Source organism: Puntigrus tetrazona, chromosome 25 (genome assembly GCF_018831695.1).
Source record: "Puntigrus tetrazona isolate hp1 chromosome 25, ASM1883169v1, whole genome shotgun sequence".
Lineage (NCBI taxonomy): Eukaryota > Metazoa > Chordata > Actinopteri > Cypriniformes > Cyprinidae > Puntigrus > Puntigrus tetrazona.
In genome coordinates, this window is record NC_056723.1 from 6525989 (window position 1) to 6545118 (window position 19130).

A 19130-nucleotide genomic window follows, 5' to 3' on the forward strand; every position below is an offset into this window, starting at 1 on the left:
GAGCCACTTTTATAAAAACATTTCTAGATTTCTAGATTTGTATAGATTGGTATAGATTTGTTTAATGTAACGCAGATAGGACATGAATGCATTTAAAAACCCACAACTAAAAATACATATACATAATCCAAACCTCCAAAGATTATGAAAGCATACGGCTCGTCATGCGAATAACAATCAAACATTATAATTATTCTCAAAGAAATCATGAACATTAAACTAACAATTTCCATTTTACTGTAAGCATTTTATAAAGTAAAAGAGCAGAAAGCAGGAAACAAAGCCATTGTAAAATTAGCAGAGTTTATTAAGATGATTAAAAAAAAAATGCTCAGACAGCTTGGTCTGACCAGCACAAATCCAGCAAGTCTTTATTATCTAATGGTTTGATTCATCTGCAATTATGTACATGTGCCATTCAAAAAAGGTTTCGTGTCCTATTTACTAATACTAGCAAACAGCTTCAGCGAAAAATAAATATATAAATATTTTAAAAATAAATTTCGGATTAAAAAAAAAATTCCAAAAAACAAAAACATACAACACGAATAATATCTGGATAATTTACATGACAATGATAACACTCTGAAATGCTTATTTTACAGTAATCGTATATGTGGTGCAGTGTTTCTGTAGACAATATCTTCTGTCTTTCAGTTCGCTGAATTCTTGTCTATGTACTTTATGGCCCGCTTGACCCACGCATTTTCAGGTTTTGCACAGAATTGTTTCTTCTTAATTGTTACAAACCTAAAGAAGATTACAGACAAAAGCATTAGGACGGCATGAATGTGAGTAAACAATAAATGTTAGTGATTGCATGTTATTTTATAGTTCACATATTCGTGTAAGTAGTCTACCTGAAAGTACTGGCCAAGTACACTAGTTATTGTGTTTAGGTTAAAGACTAGTGTGCTTATTTATTACCCAGTTATTGATATTATTATAATAAGTACTAGTATGTAGATATGGAACTGTACAATTAAATGCCAGCATGTTAATAATATAGGTGTACATCAAAATATTGGAGAAACTCACACAACGAATTTGAGGGGGCAAATTGTGCTTGTCCAGAAGTAAGAAGTAATCCGTTTCAGAGGTATTTTACTGGTGTCATTAAAGCAACAGGTACTGGTCGCCATATCACTTGACAATGTGTCTGAAAAATACAGGTTAAACACAGGTTATCCAACAGCCTATTTTCATCAAATACATTTAAAAACTGTTTTAATTTGTTCAAATGCTTTTTCCTCTTTAAAAGATTTAAAAGAGTCGACTCTGAATGATTGTAACGAGTCGTTTCTAAAGGTTTGGAAAAATGAAAATTTGAGCGAATCGTTGAGCAAGTAAGGAAAAAAATAAACGCATATTATAAGACAATAAAAGGGTTTTTTAAATACATGTCAACCTATTGTCGAGGACTCCCGAAACCTCAATATTAACCTCTCATGACCTATAATAGGGTCACTTTAAATCTGAAACCTTTTGTATTCTATGACAGAGAAAAACATAATAACAGAAACAGATGCTCACCAGCTGAGGTAAGCTGCAGTGCACCGCACATAATCAGAAAGAGCAACGAGGTCTTAACGAAGGCTTTCATTCTCCAGGTATCACACAGCAAACAAGGCACAGAGAGAGAGAGCGCATGTGGTGAACTGCCAGCAGTCCATTATATATCATCATTTTTCACTTTGAAAGAAATCCCCTATGCTGATTCTCTGGACCAGCGACGTAGCCTTTTCTAGGTACAAAACAATACTGTCTATAAACGTTCTTCCTCTTTATGTGTAGGCGGTTTAAAATGTGCTAAAACCGTGCATGTGACGTGAGTAACCCACTTCTGTTCACAAACGTTTTCCTGTAAAATGGGTTAAATGATGCTGTTTCAGGTTTTCCTTTCTCTTTGGAGTGTTAGTGCGCAGAAAGGACCCCTAAAGTTGCGAAGACTAAAGACTCAAAACCAAAGAGATTCTGAATAAAGGTTATAACATGTCCACATCCCCCTAAAACGACTCGTTTAAACATGCTCCAGATGTCACAGAGCGGGTTTATAACACCACCGAATGTTCACGCAAAGAAAGAAGGCCAACTGAGTTTCATTGTGAAAGTGAAACTGATTTCTTTGTGCTTCCAAAAAAGGACACAACTAGAAATCAGATGGTTCCTTAACCTGTGCAAGGACAGTCTGGCACTTCTGATTCACAACTTTTAAGTAAGTTATGAACTTTGTTTTGAACGGTGAAGGGTAATGCTGTTGTCGCCTGTCATTTCTCCCATCACGAATGAAGACTTGGTCTTATGTTTATGAGGCGCGACACGGCATCATGTTATGATAAGGGGTAACACTGCACAAATTGTTTTAGAAGGGCTTAGAGGAGAAATGAATGGGTGCCGTCAGCATGAAAGTTCATAAAAACATCCTATACCCTAGATGGAGGAGGAGAGGAGGGAGCATGTGATGAAGATGAAGATGGACACAGAGATGGAGCAGGTCTTTGAGATGAAGGTCAAAGAAAATGGGGAAAAACTGGAGGACTGGAGCTTTGTATTCGGTTTCTAGTTGATGCATCAAAGTGAGACTCTCACTGTTCTTTCATTTCAATTCCTCAGTGTCTTGCTTTTTCTCAATATTGTCTTTCTGTAGTTACTATTTTGTATTTGTTCCTGTTAAGGCATTCTTTGGTACCCATCATTTCGGTTAAACCTATATGGCAGATGCACAGAGGCAAACTACACAATTAAGCTAATCAATAAAATCGACTTATCGTCCCGCCCTAGAATCAGGTAAGCTGCAGTCGCTCTTATACATTCTCAAGGGAAAACAGAACCTTTTTTTTAGAAAGAAACAGCTAAAATCTGATTTGATTATTAAAATAAAAAGGAAAGATCATCAGCCTAGCAAACAATGATGAATTAGTTTCCATGCTGAAAGAAATACCCTTGTTGATTCTTGGGGCCGGTAACACACTCTTTTCATAGAAATGTGGAAAGCATCCTGTCTCTAAACCCTTTAATTCCTCTTTATTTGTCATAGCTGTTAGGTGCTGAATGTGCATGAGAAAAAATGCAGCACATTTCATTTCACAGGAAATACCCTACTTCTAGAGTATTGTTCATTTGTTAGCATCTTAAAGACTTTAACATGAATAAAATGTTTGATGAAAGTTAAAGGAACTCTCCACTTTTTTTTGGAAATATAGGTTCATTCTCCAACTCCCCCAGAGTTAATAAACTGAGTTTTACCCTGTTGCAATCTATTCAGCCGATCTTTGAGTCTGGTTCTAGCACTTTTAGCATAGTTTAGCATAGATCATTGAATCCGGTTAGACCAGTAGCATTGCGCTCAGTTTCAACATTTCTCCCATTTAGATCTCTTCTGTAGTTATGTTGTGTATTAAGACCACACTGTGAAATGAGAAATTGTGATTATCTATATGATTAGGAACTATACCATACTCACTTTCATAGCTCCGTTTTTAAAGACGGTAGGTTTGTTCAGTAGCTCGGGAGTACAGAGATTTACTTGAGAGGTTCGTTTAGAATCCGGCGTAACTACAGTTTGACAACAGTTCTACGGAGTTAGGAGCAGAGAGTAACTTGGGATCTTGTCTTACAGGAGACACAGAGATTGAGCGCACACCTCAGTAGCACAGAGACCGGAGAGAACTTGGAGACACAGAACACTATGGAGGACCACAGGCGCTAGGTCAAACGAGTCAGAAAGTCCATTTCATAGATACAAGACCAAACGATGATGGTGTGTTTGCTTTTTTACTTGACTAGCGATGAGGTTATTGGATACGTGACAGGTGCGGGTGCTTAGAACTGTTTGGGTGGCAGTGGAGCCTGGCCCAAAACACAACACAGGAAACTATGTTAATGGTTTTAATGTTGATGGTTTTTAATGTTTGCATGGTGTTTATAGTGGAAACTATTAGAATTAGAATTTGTAGAATTTATAGCTGGTGTGGGACAGTTGCTTTCGGTCCGGTAAAAAGACACGACCAGGTTCAGAAGGACTTTCTTTTCATAGAACTAGAGAGAAGTTCTTGGAGCAAACATTCACAGAATTCAAATAGTATCTGTTCCCTTTTTTTGTTGTTGTGTCTGTTGCTTCTTTTCCTTGTGGTAAAAATAAAACCTCCACTAAAAACAATCATCAACCATCTTGCTAGGAGGTTTATTAATATTCTATAATTTGATACTATAGTTTGGTAGAATTTGATACATATTCATATTAGTGCTGTCAAATGTACTTTTTTTCTTCACATAGTATATTTGTGTATACTGTGCATATTTATTATGCATAAATACAAACACGTACATGTATGTATTTGATAAAACATGTCACGTTTATATATTAAATATATTTATATATAATTTCAAATATAAGAAAATAAATACATAAATGCATGTAAATGTAAATACTTTCAAAATATATACTCTGTGTGTGTCTTAATATATACATAATAAATAAACACAGTACAAGCACATATATTATTTTAACAAAAACTTTTATTTTGGATGCAAATAGTTTGACAGCACTAATTTATATATTATATTATATATATATATATATATATATATATATATATATATATATATATATATATATATATATATATTCAAATAATTCAAATAATTGACGCAAACTGAATGTTCTTCAAAACCTTTGAAGAGTTCCTGTCTTCTGTGAAACTCATAAGGAAATGTTATTTATGAATGAATGAATGAATGAAAATGACTAATGATGGTGATCGGTAGTCACTGAATAAACTAGTCTTACGAATTAGTGGGTAACAATTATTTTTATAGTCCTCTTTAGACATTCTGTTAACAGTAAGTAACTACATATAAACTAGTCATTAGAGTATTAGTAGACAATCTGCTAAATATCTTCTAACACTTTATTCCGATGGGTCCATAACATACAACATACTGACTATCAAAGACTTTGCAAGTATATATTAACTTAATCTACTAAAACAAAGGTTTAGGTTTAGTAGATTAAGTTAACATATACTTGCGAGTAGACACGTCGTTTCACATGAATGAGAATTACTTGACATGTAGTTACAAAGTTATTTATAGTAAGGATGAGAACATTTTCAGTAAATGTTCGTTTTTGAATAAACTGTCCCTTTAAGACACCATGCACAGAATGCCTTTTTTTCTTATTAGAGCCTACTGAGCATAAGAGATGATTTTCCAACAGATATTCAAGTAAATGCATTACTGAGGACCAGCATATGATGAAATGACCGAATTGAACCATTTCACTTCATTCAACCATTTCATTTACTTCTGTTTTTCTACTTCTCCTCAGTGTTATAAGAAAGGATACAAATTATGCTTCCTTCAGGTTTTCTTAGTCGGCATTAACCGTGTCTGAATATTTCACAGTGGCAAATATTCTGAGAAAGAAATATAGGGCCTATGTCTCAGTTATTCATGAAATTACAATGTGATCTCATGACAATTTGTATGTATTTTTGTAAAATGGGTCTCCAAAGGTACATTAACTTTTGTTTTTAATAGACACAGAAACGAATACAGTGCTTACATACTGACAACACCTACAATGTAAGTCTTGTTTATGTATATGAATAACTTTACAAATTTATGAATGAATCCTTATGAATATTCAGCTGTCGTACCAATGGCATACCATTTTTACTAGCCTACATTAAATTTACTCATTCGCTTAACATTTTGTTTCGTTCAGTGCGAGCCTTTCTGCTTGTTTCGAAAAATACATAATGTTTAATAACACTACACTTTAAACCCTTAAGATGAATATTTCTGCAGTCTTTTAATCTGTTAACCCTGACCTTAATCATTTTAAATTTGACTTTTCTTCACTGCTTCATCTCAGATATTAGTATTTTTGTCCATAACAGCTTTTCTTCGCATTTCTATTTTGCAGCCCTTATGAAAATGAACCATGGTTTTATTATAGTAAAAGAGTAGTATCCACGATTTTTATATAAAATCATTATATATGGTTAGTGTAGCAAAACCGTGATTAATTAGCAGTTATCCTGGTTTTATTTGCAGTGCAGTAAAGCCTAAAGGAATTACTTTTTCCTGAATTATTTCTCCAAATGAGGCAGTTGCGTCACATGAAGCCTGCAAACGTTCTTATTTGGAAAATAATAATGTTTATGTTTTTCCCACACAGTTTTTAGATGCTGCATTAAGAAAGAAGGAAGCAGAATTATTGCGAATGGAAATAACACTGATGTTTCACTATGTGTTTATTAAATCATCCACATTTGCATTGCATCACATTTACATTGTAATCCGCCACAACAGACTGAACACATTGCTCAAGACTGGGCTTGACTACCTCATTTAAGTGGGAAACTCAATTGCATGATGTTTCTTTACATTAAACCAACTTTTTTTGTGTAACTGTTTAAAACATTTACAGTCATTTAAATTACTAGTATCTTATGAGGAGTTGTTTAAGTGTCTCTGTTGTGAAGAAGAAACTTTCATCTATTAAGTACAAACATGTACCTTTAAGGTGCCAAAATAGACCATTTAGGTACAAACATGTACTTTTTAAAAAGGTACTGTCCCAGTGTATGGAAGCAGAGCACTGCAGTTATTTTTATATTTATTACATTTGTCTATCTTTACTACTGCCTTTAAAATGGAAAAAAAGTAAATAGAATTTGAACAAAAAATGTTTTCAGTATATATGGGTATATGTGGGGCAGGGTTCATGGTATGTGTGTGTGTGTGTGTTCAATGCTGTGTGTGTGCACTTGGAGAGGTGAAGAAGAAAGAAGTTCTTGGAGCAGACATTTACTGAATGAGGATCATATCTGTACAGTTTTACTGCTTTTCTTTATGAAAAAAATAAAATGAAATGCAGTGCACAAATTTTGAATACTGGCCACCATGCTTGGCCACATGTCACGTGCCGCGTAAGGCCTTTGATGCACAGACTGCAACCTTGCTTCCAGAAGCAAAAAATCACAATATTATGCTTGAATAAAAATTATAGGTATAGGAGACAATATGTAGGTATTATACTTTGAGAAACAAAACTAGTAGTATAACACAACAACCTTTTATTGCTTCCCAAAAGAACTGTATTTGAACTTCATATGCTTTTATGTAAGAAACAGCAAACAGTGAAAGAACAATATATACAGCACTGAAAAGATGACCATTAACATTACCAATTAACAATAACATGTTGTCATTAGCGTGCATATTTGCAGTATAACCTATATCTAGTTACTCTGTGGTTTGGGTCTCTTATAAGCCTGTGAAATAACGAAGCGTAGTTTGATAAGGCCATTCAATTTGCTATTTGCTACTTTGGATATCAGTAAAATAAACTAATAATGAACTTGATCATCTGAGCATCTTGTGTGGTTTTGAGTGGTCCGGTGTGTCTTTCTGTGAAAGAGCAAAACCAGTCTGAATCTGGCAGTTTGTGACATCAGCAGAAAAAAAGCAAGATTTTTTATCACGGTTTAATCATTATTAACCATTTACTTTTATACTTTATTATTATAATAGTACAGCTGACGCTGATGTTTAAAATAAATGCTTTGCTTCATAATATGTGCTTGTATGCAATATAGAGTTAAAAAAAACATTACTACGTCATGATCATTTTACCAATTATATTTTATTAAAAACTGAACCAATTACATAAAGTCTTTTGTAAATAAAATATTTTTATACACATTGGAAATATCACACAGTTCTATACAATATGAAATGCAAACTTTATACAGGAACAATAGCTTCTTTTAGACTGTTTTAGACTCTTTTGTCCACTTTATCAACATGATGGCTGACCCAGGTGGTGTCTGGATCTACACAGATCTGTTTCCCTGATTTCATCTGAAACCTGATGGGAAAGACATAGGAATGAGATTTAGGTCAGTTATAGAGTGTCATATAGAGATTGTCTTTACAGTATGAGAATGAGATAATGTAGATGACACTCACACAATCGCTCGTCTGGCACAGCTGCTGCTGGTCCAGAAATAAGACTCCACTTGTTTCACAGGGATCTTCACGTCACTGAACTCTGTGCAGCACCTAGACTGTGCCACGGCAATTGAGATGACAGCTGAAATATGAAGAAATAGGACACAGGTTTTCATTTTATCATGCTAAAATGCAACAAATGTAACTGCCAGAATTAATCTGAAAACAATACTTGTTGTCCTCGTTCAAAAATAAAACTCAAGAAGAGCTCTCACCGCTTGAAGTCATCTGCACAGAGCAGAAGAGCACCAGGAACATCACAGACATCACGGTCCTCATTCTTCAAGATGTTTCTTCAAGATGACAGAAAGAATCTGTAGAAGTTCAGCAGAGCTTGAAGATCTCCGAGCTGTTGTGTCCAGAAGAACGTCCGAGCAGCTTCTTATATACATGCAGGAGACGTATTCCTTTTAACGGCATTCATGTAAATCCATTTCTGAGTATCAGCATTGTATCGTTCCGCTTTGTTGCTCGCGTAAAAATGTGCCTTGTACTTTTCATTCAGATTCACTGAAAACGTGCTTCAGGAAAACAACGCAACTTCTGCTTTTTCAGGCCTGTCAAGCTCAGCAATAAATGAACTAAATATGAATATTTTAATCATCAGTTCTGAATTCTGCCGTCAATATCAGGTGCTAAACCTTATTCACATATTAACAAGATTAACTCGTTCAGATGTTTAATTCAAACACTAAACATAAAGCGTTGAACTAAGGCACCCTGCTCTAAGAAAACAAAACCACTTCCTGTTCTAGAGACACGTGTTGATTTAATAGAGAAGGTATAATATTTCAAGCAACAGTTAAACTAATTCACAGAATTACAATATGCAAATACAATAACAAGAAAAATAGCAGTTTTTCATTTGTAGTTTTTTTTTTACTTTATAGTTTGGATTGGGGTAATGTGGAAACTTATAGCAGCTTTGATTTGTGGATCATATTCCCATATGAATCCAAAACATATATGTATATCAAAATGTTATATCATTATGAAATCCCCCAGATTTCCAATACACTTTACACATAGTTGCAACGATTGACTATTGATCTGCTGATGGCTTCTGGATCTACCCAAAATTCTCCCCGCAATTGTCTTAAAGGAACATTACACTATTTTTGAAAATAGGCTAGTGTTCCTTTAAAACTGAAAAGAGATAAACATATAGCCTAGATTTAGATCTTTATTTTCTTTGCGGTTTGAAAAATGCTTGATGTTCAGTGAGTGACCGCTACACCGCACTTAGATTGAGCTGATTCAAGTGCAATGGTAGCTGAAACATAGAGAAATCAAACAAAAGCTTTCAATTTTCATGTCACCGCATTTTAAATCTGCAGCGTGTCCAGGATAACATCTGAACACCTTCATACACACACCTTCTCATAAACATATTCACATATATCCATTTATGAGTATCAGCATTGCACAATGAGAGTTGTTTTAAGGTCTTTCTTTCCCTCATCCATGTTTTGTGGCAACTTTCTCATTTGGGGCCTTGTTATGTCCAGCAATAAATGTGAATGTGTCTTATTTCAGTTATTCTGTTTTTATTGGTAATAAAGGATTCATTTCAATGTTTACATGATATGTATTTCAAGAAGCTGGATGAAATCGGATGCATTTCTCTTGAATTTCAACAGTTGAATTATTCTTCATGAAAGAATAACCTCTGTAATATAATATTTAATAACTGAATAACATCTGAGCACCTTCTTATATAGTGAGACACATATTTCTCCTAAAGACATTGATGTGAATTCATTTCTGAGTAGAATGAGAGTTGTTTTAACTCTTCCTTTTCCTCATGCTTTTTCATGTAAGAATATGGAAGGTACCTTTCAAATAAACTGAAATTGTTCTTCAGGAAAACAACTCACCTCTTTTTCCTTTTTTAACTTTTACAGTGGGAAATAAATGTATGATTTACTGTGTGTCCGACAATTTGAAAAAATTCAGGCATGCCTAAAACAATAATTCAACTTTTGAAACTAAATAAAAAAAGGGGTCTCTGGACATTTTTGAAGATCCATCTGGAGATCCACAAGGTCCAGAAAAGACGTCATGATCAGAAACGTTCTGTACATTTTGTTTTATTAAAGCAAACTGTCCATCACGAATTGTAATCTTTCATCTGTAATACTTTTGGTTGCATTATATCTAATATATTCCAGCGTAGTTTCATCTTTTATATTTGTCACTGAAATCTATCAGATTAAAAATTCCACCAGATGACTGCAGGACAGAACCATGACAAACATATAATATTAAAATCTATACTTTATATATTTAGCTTTTCTAATTCTATTAATTCCAAATGTATTTTATTGATTACATGAGAAGGGAAATGTGTTTTTAGTCATTTTTGTATACAATTCTTTATAGTCTCACTGAGATATTTAAAATAAATGCTTTGTTTCATGAGACATACATTTTAATAACATTTAATATGTCTATATGCAACAGAGAATAAAAAACGTTACCACATTATAATCTTCATTGATAATTTATTTTTAAAATGCACCCAATCACATAAATTATTCTGCCAATAAAATATATTATATACAACTTGCACAGGGTTTGAATATACAATATGAAATGCATAGTTCAAATAAAAACAATAGCTTCTTTTAGACTGTTTTAGACTCTTTTGTCCACTTTATCAACATGACCGCTGACCCAGGTGGTGTCTGGATCTACACAGATCTGTTTCCCTGATTTCATCTGAAACCTGATGGGAAAGACACAGAAATGAGATTTAGGTCAGTTATAAAGTGTCATATAGAGATTGTCTTTACAGTATGAGAATGAGATAATGTAGATGACACTCACACAATCGCTCGTCTGGCACAGCTGCTGCTGGTCCAGAAATAAGACTCCACCAGTTTCACAGGGATCTTCACGTCACTGAACTCTGTGCAGCACCTAGACTGTGCCACGGCAATTGAGATGACAGCTGAAATATGAAGAAACAGGACACAGGCTTTCATTTTATCATGCTAAAATGCAACAAATGTAACTGCCAGAAATAATCTGAAAACAATACTTGTTGTCCTTGTTCAAAAATAAAACTCAAGAAGAGCGCTCACCGCTTGAAGTCATCTGCACAGAGCAGAAGAGCACCAGGAACATCACAGACATCAAGGTCCTCATTCTTCAAGATGTTTCTTCACGATGACAGAAAGAATCTGTAGAAGTTCAGCAGAGCTTGAAGATCTCCGAGCTGTTGTGTCCAGAAGAACGTCCGAGCAGCTTCTTATATACATGTAGGAGACGTATTCCTCATAGAGGTATTCACGTTTATCAATTTCTGAGTATCAGCATTGTAGAATGAGAGCTGTTTTTAGCTCTTCCTTTTCCTCATTTGTTTTCTTGCAAATGTGGCAAATATTTTTTTTTTCAGATTCACTGAATACATGCTTTCAGCGCAGCACACAACTTCCTCTTTTTCAGACCTTGCAACCTCAGCATTAAATTGACCAAGGCTGAAGATTTTAATGATGAAACCTGAATTGTGCTGCCGCCAAATATCACCAAAGACCTTGAGGGCTAGTTCACCCCAAAATGAAAATTAGCATGTGTTTCACTCACCCTCAAGCTATCCTAGTTATATACAACTTTCTTCTTTCAAACAAATCCAATCTGAGTTATATAAAAAATTGTCTTGACACTTCTAAACTCTATCATCAAAGTGAATGTAAGAGCAAAATTTCCTTACTTGCAAAGAAAAACCATCTTTTCTTATATCAAAATCCAAAAACCTTAGACATTTTTCTTTACAAATCCTAATTTTGTGCTTTTTAAATTTGTGAAATATGAATATTTTTCTCATGAGTGTGCGTTTAAACAGTAAGGCAAATGAAAACGGACTCTCGTGGTATAGATGCGTAAAAAAAACTCAACTTTGCCGTGTTTATGCTACACGATGGGTAGGATTAGGGTTGTGGGGGTAGATGGGTATCATATGTACGTGAAAACCATACGGCAACAAATTTCCTAACATATGCGTGGAAAATCAGTGTATTATATGCACGTCTAACGCGTACATGTCATATATACGCCAAATACCATTTTTGCACATTAAAAGAGTCATAAGATGTTGCTAAAAAGAACATTGGTTTGTATATTTGATGTAATGCAATGTATTTATGCGGTTTAAGATGCAAAAATCGCATTATTTTACACATATTATACATTTGTGTTTGTCCGGGCTCCTGAAATATGTACAGTCAATATGTACAAAGATCATCGTTATAAAAAAAATGCACAGTCAGCATAGGCAGCTCTCCAGGTTTTGGCAGTCCGTCCTCTGTAAATGCGCTCTAATATTTTTAATATTTGTGCCGAACTGTTCTGGAACAGTGTTGCGAATACAACTTAACCACTGATTTTTAGCTGTGTCCTCTTTTGGAAGCACAAAGAAAGCAGTTTCACTTTCACAATGAAACACAGCGTCTCCTGAACCCACTCTGTGACAGCGAATGAGGACAAGGGATAGCTTTTATAAAGAATATATCTTTGGGTTTGAAACTTTAATCTTTGTAAATCAAAAAATCAACTTTCAGTACATTTTCTTTTTTTATTGAATTTTGTTATAACGCAAACAGCCCGTTCCAAATTGTAACCATTTGATCCTCGTAATATTATAGTTACAGTCTGCAAGAATTTTTAGCATGGTTATATTTTTATACAACATTTTTTTGCATTCCAGTAGTTTCATGTTTTATCTTTATCAAGATATGAAAACTTCCATCATTAGATGCCAGTATATGATTTCGGGACGAACCGTGGGGAACGTACGTATATATTAACTTATATCTAAACCAATATCTTTAATTGCAAAGGGAAATGTATTGCTAAAATAGTTTTTTGTCAAATTTAGAAAATTTATGATAGCTTGACCTAAATATTTATATCTTAAATCTGATATAAAACTGATATCTAAATATTGTAACAATTGCTTTGTTACACACATTTAATTAAGATGTATCACACTTGTATGCAACAGAGAATAAGAACATTACTACAGGATAATTCTTTTACTGATATTTTATTATAACAACCACATAAATTATTCTGTAAATAAAATATTTTATATACACACCGGAAATAGAACAAAGTTTAAATATACAATATGAATTATACATTTTAAATAGAAACGGCGTAGGTTCTTTTAGACTCTTGTGCTTTTGTAGTAGTTATTGTGCTGGTTGTTCTTTTGTCCACTTTATCAACATGACCGCTGACCCAGGTGGTGTCTGGATCTACACAGATCTGTTTCCCTGATTTCATCTGAAACCTGATGGGAAAGACACAGAAATGAGATTTAGGTCAGTTATAGAGTGTCATATAGAGATTGTCTTTACAGTATGAGAATGAGATAATGTAGATGACACTCACACAATCGCTCGTCTGGCACAGCTGCTGCTGGTCCAGAAATAAGACTCCACTTGTTTCACAGGGATCTTCACGTCACTGAATTTAAAACAACACTTAGATTGTGCCAAATCAATGGCAATGGAAGCTGAAAAATGAAGAAACATGACTTCATTTTAATGTAATTTCGCCACATTTTAAATCACCAGTTGCAACAAATGCTTTTAGCTTTAAAAATAAAACTCAAAAAGAGCGCTCACCGCTTGAAGCCAACTGCACAGAGCAGAAGAGCACCAGGAACATCACAGACATCACGGTCCTCATTCTTCAAGATGTTTCTTCACGATGACAGAAAGAATCTGTAGAAGTTCAGCAGAGCTTGAAGATCTCTGAGCTGTTGTGTCCAGAAGAACGTCCGAGCAGCTTCTTATATACATAGTCAGAGACATATTCCTCATAAAGGCATTCATGCAATTCCACTTCTGAGAATGAGCATTACAGAGTTGTTTTTAGCTCTTCCTTTTCCTCGTCCTCTTTCTGCAGTCATTTATGTGAAAAAGTGGCAAGCACTTTTCTTTCAGTTTCACTGAACGCGTGTGTCAGCAAAGCAACATACAACTTCTGCTTCTTCAGGCCTGTCAAGCTCAGCATTAAATGAACTTGAAAATTCAGAAGACAAATATGCAATATATGTTATTTTACCAATGATTTGACTTCGTGCCACAACGGAATAAAGTTCTTGTTCACATTTGAAGCATATATAAGGAATGTTCAGTGTTGAAATTACGTAAAATTAACCAAAGTGATATACTCAGCCATTTAGTCTCAGAGAAATCGACTGAAAACATATGCCACTGCAGGACAGTACCACGAAGAACATGTATCAAAAATATATCTGTATGCTGCAAACAATTGTTTGCATGAAAAAGAAAATGTGCTTTCGAAAACTAATTTGTTTTTAGACATATTTAAAAAATAAATGATAGATTGAGATATGTAAAACAAATCTTTGTTCTCTGGTTCCTTTATACTGTACAAACTGTATTTTCTGTTGCCCTGCCCCAAGCCTACACATAAACATACCCTCATAGAAAACATTGATGATTTAGTATATTTGATATTTAGTATATTTGATATTTTATTGAAACACCTGAACCCAATCACATAAACTATTCTGTAAAATTACAATATTATACAGAATATACTGGAAATAGCACAAGGTTTGACATATACAATATGAAATGCATAGTTCAAATAGAAACAATAGCTTCTTTTAGACTTTTGTTTTTTTGTCCAGTTTATCAACATGACCGCTGACCCAGGTGGTGTCTGGATCTACACAGATCTGTTTCCCTGATTTCGTCTGAAACCTGATGGGAAAGACACAGAAATGAGATTTAGGTCAGTTATAGAGCGTCATATAGAGATTGTCTTTACAGTATGAGAATGAGATAATGTAGATGACACTCACACAATCGCTCGTCTGTCACAGCTGCTGCTGGTCCAGAAATAAGACTCCACCAGTTTCACAGGGATCTTCACGTCACTGAACTCTGTGCAGCACCTAGACTGTGCCACGGCAATTGAGATGACAGCTGAAATATGAAAAAACAGGACACAGGCTTTCATTTTATCATGCTAAAATGCAACAAATGTAACTGCCAGGAATAATCTGAAAACAATACTAGTTGTCCTCGTTCAAAAATAAAACTCAAGAAGAGCTCTCACCGCTTGAAGCCATCTGCACAGAGCAGAAGAGCACCAGGAACATCACAGACATCAAGGTCCTCATTCTTCAAGATGTTTCTTCAAGATGACGCAATGAATCAAAAGGAAGCCTCTTAGGGCGTTACATGGTTACAAAAACATAAATAAAATAGTAATTAACATTTTCATTTCATTTATTTCTGTGTCCCTGTTTACCCCAGTCAGTGTGATTTGAGTATCAACAATAAACTAGTTTCATTACATTTGCATTGCCTTTTTTTGTAGTTCATATCTGAACGCTTAAAAGATCAGGCATTTACAAGTGTTCAGTCAATTCAGCTACAGTTTTCTCAGTCGCTTTAGTACATTTATCAACTCTTCCTTAACATTTGCAAACCAGCAAGCACATTTCTCAAGTCAGTTCATGCAAACAGCGTCACAAAAGTTTCTGAATTGACCAAAATCCTTAGTTCATCTATCAAAAGTAATTATTTAAGTCGGTACCATCAGAACCGCATACAACACAGATCATTGACTACCAATGCCACTGCTAATATTCTCGATCTATTACAACAGCCAAAATATCATTCTGTTTTAAAAGGTTTCGGAGAATTTACGGAGTTCACCTGTAAGCCTAATAACAGGAGAAAATGAAAAAGTAGGAGAATCCCGTCCGCTCTGTCACTGCTGCTGCATTAAATCACTCCTTCACAATTTATTTTCAACCTATGATCAAGCCAAAATAAACTAACCTTTGTACTGTCCATATAAAAGTCACAACACAATCAGCATTTCACAACTGAAACCCAAATAAAGCTCTTTAAGGCTGTTAACCGAGAGACATACTCATATAGGTACTTGCTGACGTGTTCAGAATAACCTCTGAGCAGCTGCACAAAGACATTCGGATAGTCCCATTTCTGAGTATCACCATTTTGCATGAGAGCGCTTTTTAGCTCCTTTTCCTCGTCCTTATTGCTTTGTCCCTTGGGTTAAAATGTTGAGTACTTTTCTTTCTGATTCACTGAAAACATGTTTCAGGAAAACACACAGCTTCCTCTTTTTTAGGTCAACATAACAATAAGACCGGTATAACAAATAAGCAAAAGCAGAATTATTATTATGACGAAATTTAAATAGCGCTTTCACAGAATAGCAGGTGCTTAACCTGGTCCACTTCCTCACAAGTAAACCCAAAGACCTTGATTAACCCATTCAGTTGTTTAGTTAAAGCACTAAACCTTTTGGACCACTGGAAATGAGACTGAGAGCCCCCTGCTCTAAGAAAACAAAACCACTTCTTGTTTCTAGCGGTGCTTGTGGTCTAACAGAGAAGTCAAAGTAACACAGACACCACTTATTATTAACTAATTCACAGAATTCAAATGTGCAAATGTAATGATGGGAAAAGGGCAGCTTTTCATTTGCAGAGAGTATTACAAAAAACATTACTACATGACCTACTTATTTCGAGTCAGACTACAATAGTAACGTGTCTTTTTAAAACGGCATGTAAACATTTTAGTGTAACATACCAGTCTTTCACAGTACACTTTTAGATGTGACTGTGATACTGTGACAGAGTATTAGAGATGGTGTGAATTTATTGGGTGTTTTGACATTTTGACAAACATGGGACACTTTCTTTCTCTTCGTGTGCATGTTTTCTCTTGTGTCTAAGTGTTGCAGGCCTCGGAGCTCAGCATTATACATGTGCATTTAGATTTTTCACCTCTAACTAGTATCTATTCCTTAGTGTTAACTATCTATATCTATATCTATATCTATCTATCTATATACCAGAAATGCTTTGCATGAGGCATTATCTTTGCATGAAAGATAATGACTTTTTAATGTTTAATGTTCATTTATCTTTGAACAAACTGTTTCCAATTGGTAAAATAAATTTAAATTTACAGTAGGTTAATAGTGTAGATATGTCACGCGTGTGATAAGCAGGAGAGCACACAACGAGAATAAATGAAAATAAAGAGTTTTAATCTACTCAGTGACGAAATAAACAGGTAGTCAGGCAGGCAGATAAGACAAAATTCACACGAACATAAAGACGAGATCGGACAAACGGAACTGAAATCACAGGACTTAAATACGCCAGGTAAAACACTAAATTAATCACACACAGCTGAAGACAATAAACTAAATTAGGTCACATGAAACACATGGCACATGACAAAAACAATAAGTCCAGAGATGTGACAAGATACCAGTGATACTGTCATTTATAAAGACTTTTTTTTTTACAGTGTAGAGTGACAAATTCAGATTGCATTGACAGTTTAAAAATAAAATGATTGATAAATTGAAAAGATGAAATTGTTCATGACACTTCAAAATAACTGAAAGGATCTGAAATGTATTTTACCTGAATGCATTTTTGTTTTGTTTGTTTGTCTTTCAAGAATACCACAAATAGTTAAACATCTACAAGTTTTTCATCTGAAGTCTCAGTCAAGTCTTCAAACTGCATTCATTTATCATCCCTCTACCTGTATTGCTACATACAAGCAATCTAAGACGCAAAAATACATGAAATTATTAATTTGACGTGCCCCGTCGATATTCAGAATCGTTTGTCATTTGTCAGACCACGATGTAGCTGCAAGATGCTTTAATTAATTAATCGAGATTTAATTAAACACAAATCAATTTTAGCTGAGAATATTTCCCCAAAAGGTCGTGTAAATCATTTATTGTAAATAGCTCCAGAAAGAATGCTCTTCAAATAATAAGAAACCTTTATTCAGTAGGTGGCAGTAAAGGATTTAGGAACAGTAATAGAGTGTTGCTGAAAACATGTATGACTTAAGACCGTTCACAAATAAATTCCACCACTAGAGGTCAGTCGAGAAGAACTGAAGAGAGTTTAGGAAGCAAGTAAAGAAAGCAGTTCCTACTTTTTAAGTATTGCTTCTTTTTTTTGGAATAGGTCTGTGCTGCCGAAACAACGTTTTTAATCATCATACTTCTCAAAACCACGTGCATCTACACCAGCACCTTAATCTTGCTTCCTTTTGTTCCTTACAAAAGCTGAAATCCACTCCAATGTCAAGTTGTTCTGTTAGCATAATATCCATAACTATTTAACACTTTCAGTATTCCTTGAAGTCTCCAAATTTTGTGTTAGAAAGCTGATATTAAGTTTGACATTAAAACAAACTTTAAATATGACATACATTTAAGAAACTAAACTTCATTTCAATATTTTGTTGTCTCCCTGCCATTAAATGCATTTAGTAACATAAGAACGTAGGCCTAAAGTACACGTACAGTAACCATTCAGTGGATAATAAGAATTTTAAAATGGGGGATTTAATATAATATCATTATACAATTATTTAATAAAGCAGAATTAATTGTCATAACCTTGTTTGCTTTCTTTTACCAAGGGTGCCAATATTTTTGGCCATGACTATAAGAATTTTTTCAGAGGCCAGGCTTAAACTCTAAAGGGTCCTTGGTCTGAAAAAGGTTGAAAGCCCTTGTGTAAGGCCAACTGATCAGCCCTTAAAACCCGTCAGACCCAAATAATTTGGCCTACCTCTGTAGTTTCTCAGAGACTAATCCTGAACTGCCGTCCCACAACACGGTCAAATTACACAGTTCATACAGTGTCTGTATCTAAAAAGGACTAGGTCACTTCCTATTGCCACCATGACGTGTATTTGTGGTCAGAAATGAGAACTAAACTGTGTTATATTTGAAGAGCACACCCTATCAAGTTCAACAGTAGAATACACATGACCACAAACCTATGTGGTTGAAAACACCACTCACTGTACGTCAGATGCATAAGACAAACTGTTTACAAACTTTCCATCTGGTTTACAGAGCAATTTTCACACCCCAAAGGAACTATGTTATTAATGGCATACAGTCTGGGAAAATTTTCATTTAAGAATCACGTCTTTTTTTTATGCATGTTAAAGCATTCAGATCAATTTGGGGATAAAATCTTCAGTCTCGTTGTTTTTGGTCTGTTTTATTTTATTCAGCATTCGTGATGATTA

General features: G+C 34.6%; 4 protein-coding genes and 1 long non-coding RNA gene across 7 annotated transcripts; 1 reads left to right on the forward strand and 4 right to left on the reverse strand.

Moving 5' to 3' along the window:
- Window positions 1-306: 306 nt before the first annotated feature.
- LOC122331249 (monocyte chemotactic protein 1B-like) lies at window positions 307-1658 on the reverse strand. Its single transcript, XM_043228795.1, has 3 exons — window positions 1534-1658; window positions 1039-1159; window positions 307-750 (listed from the first exon to the last, which is right to left on the reverse strand). The coding sequence occupies exons 1-3, from the start codon at window positions 1601-1603 to the stop codon at window positions 654-656; spliced, it is 288 nt and encodes a 95-aa protein (XP_043084730.1). The 5' UTR covers window positions 1604-1658; the 3' UTR covers window positions 307-653.
- A 787-nt stretch (window positions 1659-2445) lies between these two features.
- Window positions 2446-3770, forward strand: LOC122330488. Its single transcript, XR_006248022.1, has 3 exons — window positions 2446-2576; window positions 2676-2787; window positions 3620-3770. It is a non-coding gene; the product is annotated as an uncharacterized LOC122330488 (long non-coding RNA).
- Window positions 3771-7722: 3952 nt separating this feature from the next.
- LOC122331088 (C-C motif chemokine 13-like) lies at window positions 7723-8388 on the reverse strand. Its single transcript, XM_043228538.1, has 3 exons — window positions 8238-8388; window positions 7981-8104; window positions 7723-7879 (listed from the first exon to the last, which is right to left on the reverse strand). Exons 1-3 carry the CDS (start codon window positions 8299-8301, stop codon window positions 7789-7791), a joined length of 279 nt encoding a protein of 92 aa, XP_043084473.1. The 5' UTR covers window positions 8302-8388; the 3' UTR covers window positions 7723-7788.
- Window positions 8389-10508: 2120 nt separating this feature from the next.
- LOC122331215 (C-C motif chemokine 4-like) lies at window positions 10509-14365 on the reverse strand. 3 transcript variants are annotated; one of them, XM_043228751.1, is made up of 3 exons: window positions 11109-11276; window positions 10852-10975; window positions 10509-10750 (listed from the first exon to the last, which is right to left on the reverse strand). In XM_043228751.1, exons 1-3 carry the CDS (start codon window positions 11170-11172, stop codon window positions 10660-10662), a joined length of 279 nt encoding a protein of 92 aa, XP_043084686.1. In that variant the 5' UTR covers window positions 11173-11276; the 3' UTR covers window positions 10509-10659. The 3 variants fall into 3 exon arrangements, with proteins under 3 accessions (XP_043084686.1, XP_043084687.1, XP_043084684.1); XM_043228752.1 differs by lacking the exon at window positions 11109-11276 and adding an exon at window positions 13656-14365 and having other exon boundaries at window positions 10511-10750; XM_043228749.1 differs by lacking the exons at window positions 10509-10750; window positions 10852-10975; window positions 11109-11276 and adding exons at window positions 13068-13318; window positions 13420-13543; window positions 13656-14365.
- Window positions 14366-14508: 143 nt separating this feature from the next.
- LOC122331217 (C-C motif chemokine 13-like) lies at window positions 14509-15847 on the reverse strand. Its single transcript, XM_043228754.1, has 4 exons — window positions 15729-15847; window positions 15124-15235; window positions 14867-14990; window positions 14509-14765 (listed from the first exon to the last, which is right to left on the reverse strand). Exons 2-4 carry the CDS (start codon window positions 15185-15187, stop codon window positions 14669-14671), a joined length of 285 nt encoding a protein of 94 aa, XP_043084689.1. The 5' UTR covers window positions 15188-15235; window positions 15729-15847; the 3' UTR covers window positions 14509-14668.
- Between the last annotated feature and the right edge of the window lie 3283 nt (window positions 15848-19130).

Bases quoted from the DNA above. Each gene is read 5' to 3' on its own strand.
- LOC122331249 (XM_043228795.1), bottom strand. From the start codon at position 1,603: ATGAAAGCCTTCGTTAAGACCTCGTTGCTCTTTCTGATTATGTGCGGT. The intron at 1,160-1,533 runs GTGAGCATCTGT...TGTATTTTTCAG, and splicing joins ACTGCAGCTTACCTCAGCTG to ACACATTGTCAAGTGATATG. The intron at 751-1,038 runs GTGAGTTTCTCC...AATCTTCTTTAG, and splicing joins TGCCCCCTCAAATTCGTTGT to GTTTGTAACAATTAAGAAGA.
- LOC122331217 (XM_043228754.1), bottom strand. From the start codon at position 15,187: ATGAGGACCTTGATGTCTGTGATGTTCCTGGTGCTCTTCTGCTCTGTG. The intron at 14,991-15,123 runs GTGAGAGCTCTT...TTCATATTTCAG, and splicing joins TGTGCAGATGGCTTCAAGCG to CTGTCATCTCAATTGCCGTG. The intron at 14,766-14,866 runs GTGAGTGTCATC...CTTTCCCATCAG, and splicing joins TGTGACAGACGAGCGATTGT to GTTTCAGACGAAATCAGGGA.
- LOC122331088 (XM_043228538.1), bottom strand. From the start codon at position 8,301: ATGAGGACCGTGATGTCTGTGATGTTCCTGGTGCTCTTCTGCTCTGTG. The intron at 8,105-8,237 runs GTGAGAGCTCTT...TTCATATTTCAG, and splicing joins TGTGCAGATGACTTCAAGCG to CTGTCATCTCAATTGCCGTG. The intron at 7,880-7,980 runs GTGAGTGTCATC...CTTTCCCATCAG, and splicing joins TGTGCCAGACGAGCGATTGT to GTTTCAGATGAAATCAGGGA.
- LOC122331215 (XM_043228749.1), bottom strand. From the start codon at position 13,719: ATGAGGACCGTGATGTCTGTGATGTTCCTGGTGCTCTTCTGCTCTGTG. The intron at 13,544-13,655 runs GTGAGCGCTCTT...TTCATTTTTCAG, and splicing joins TGTGCAGTTGGCTTCAAGCG to CTTCCATTGCCATTGATTTG. The intron at 13,319-13,419 runs GTGAGTGTCATC...CTTTCCCATCAG, and splicing joins TGTGCCAGACGAGCGATTGT to GTTTCAGATGAAATCAGGGA.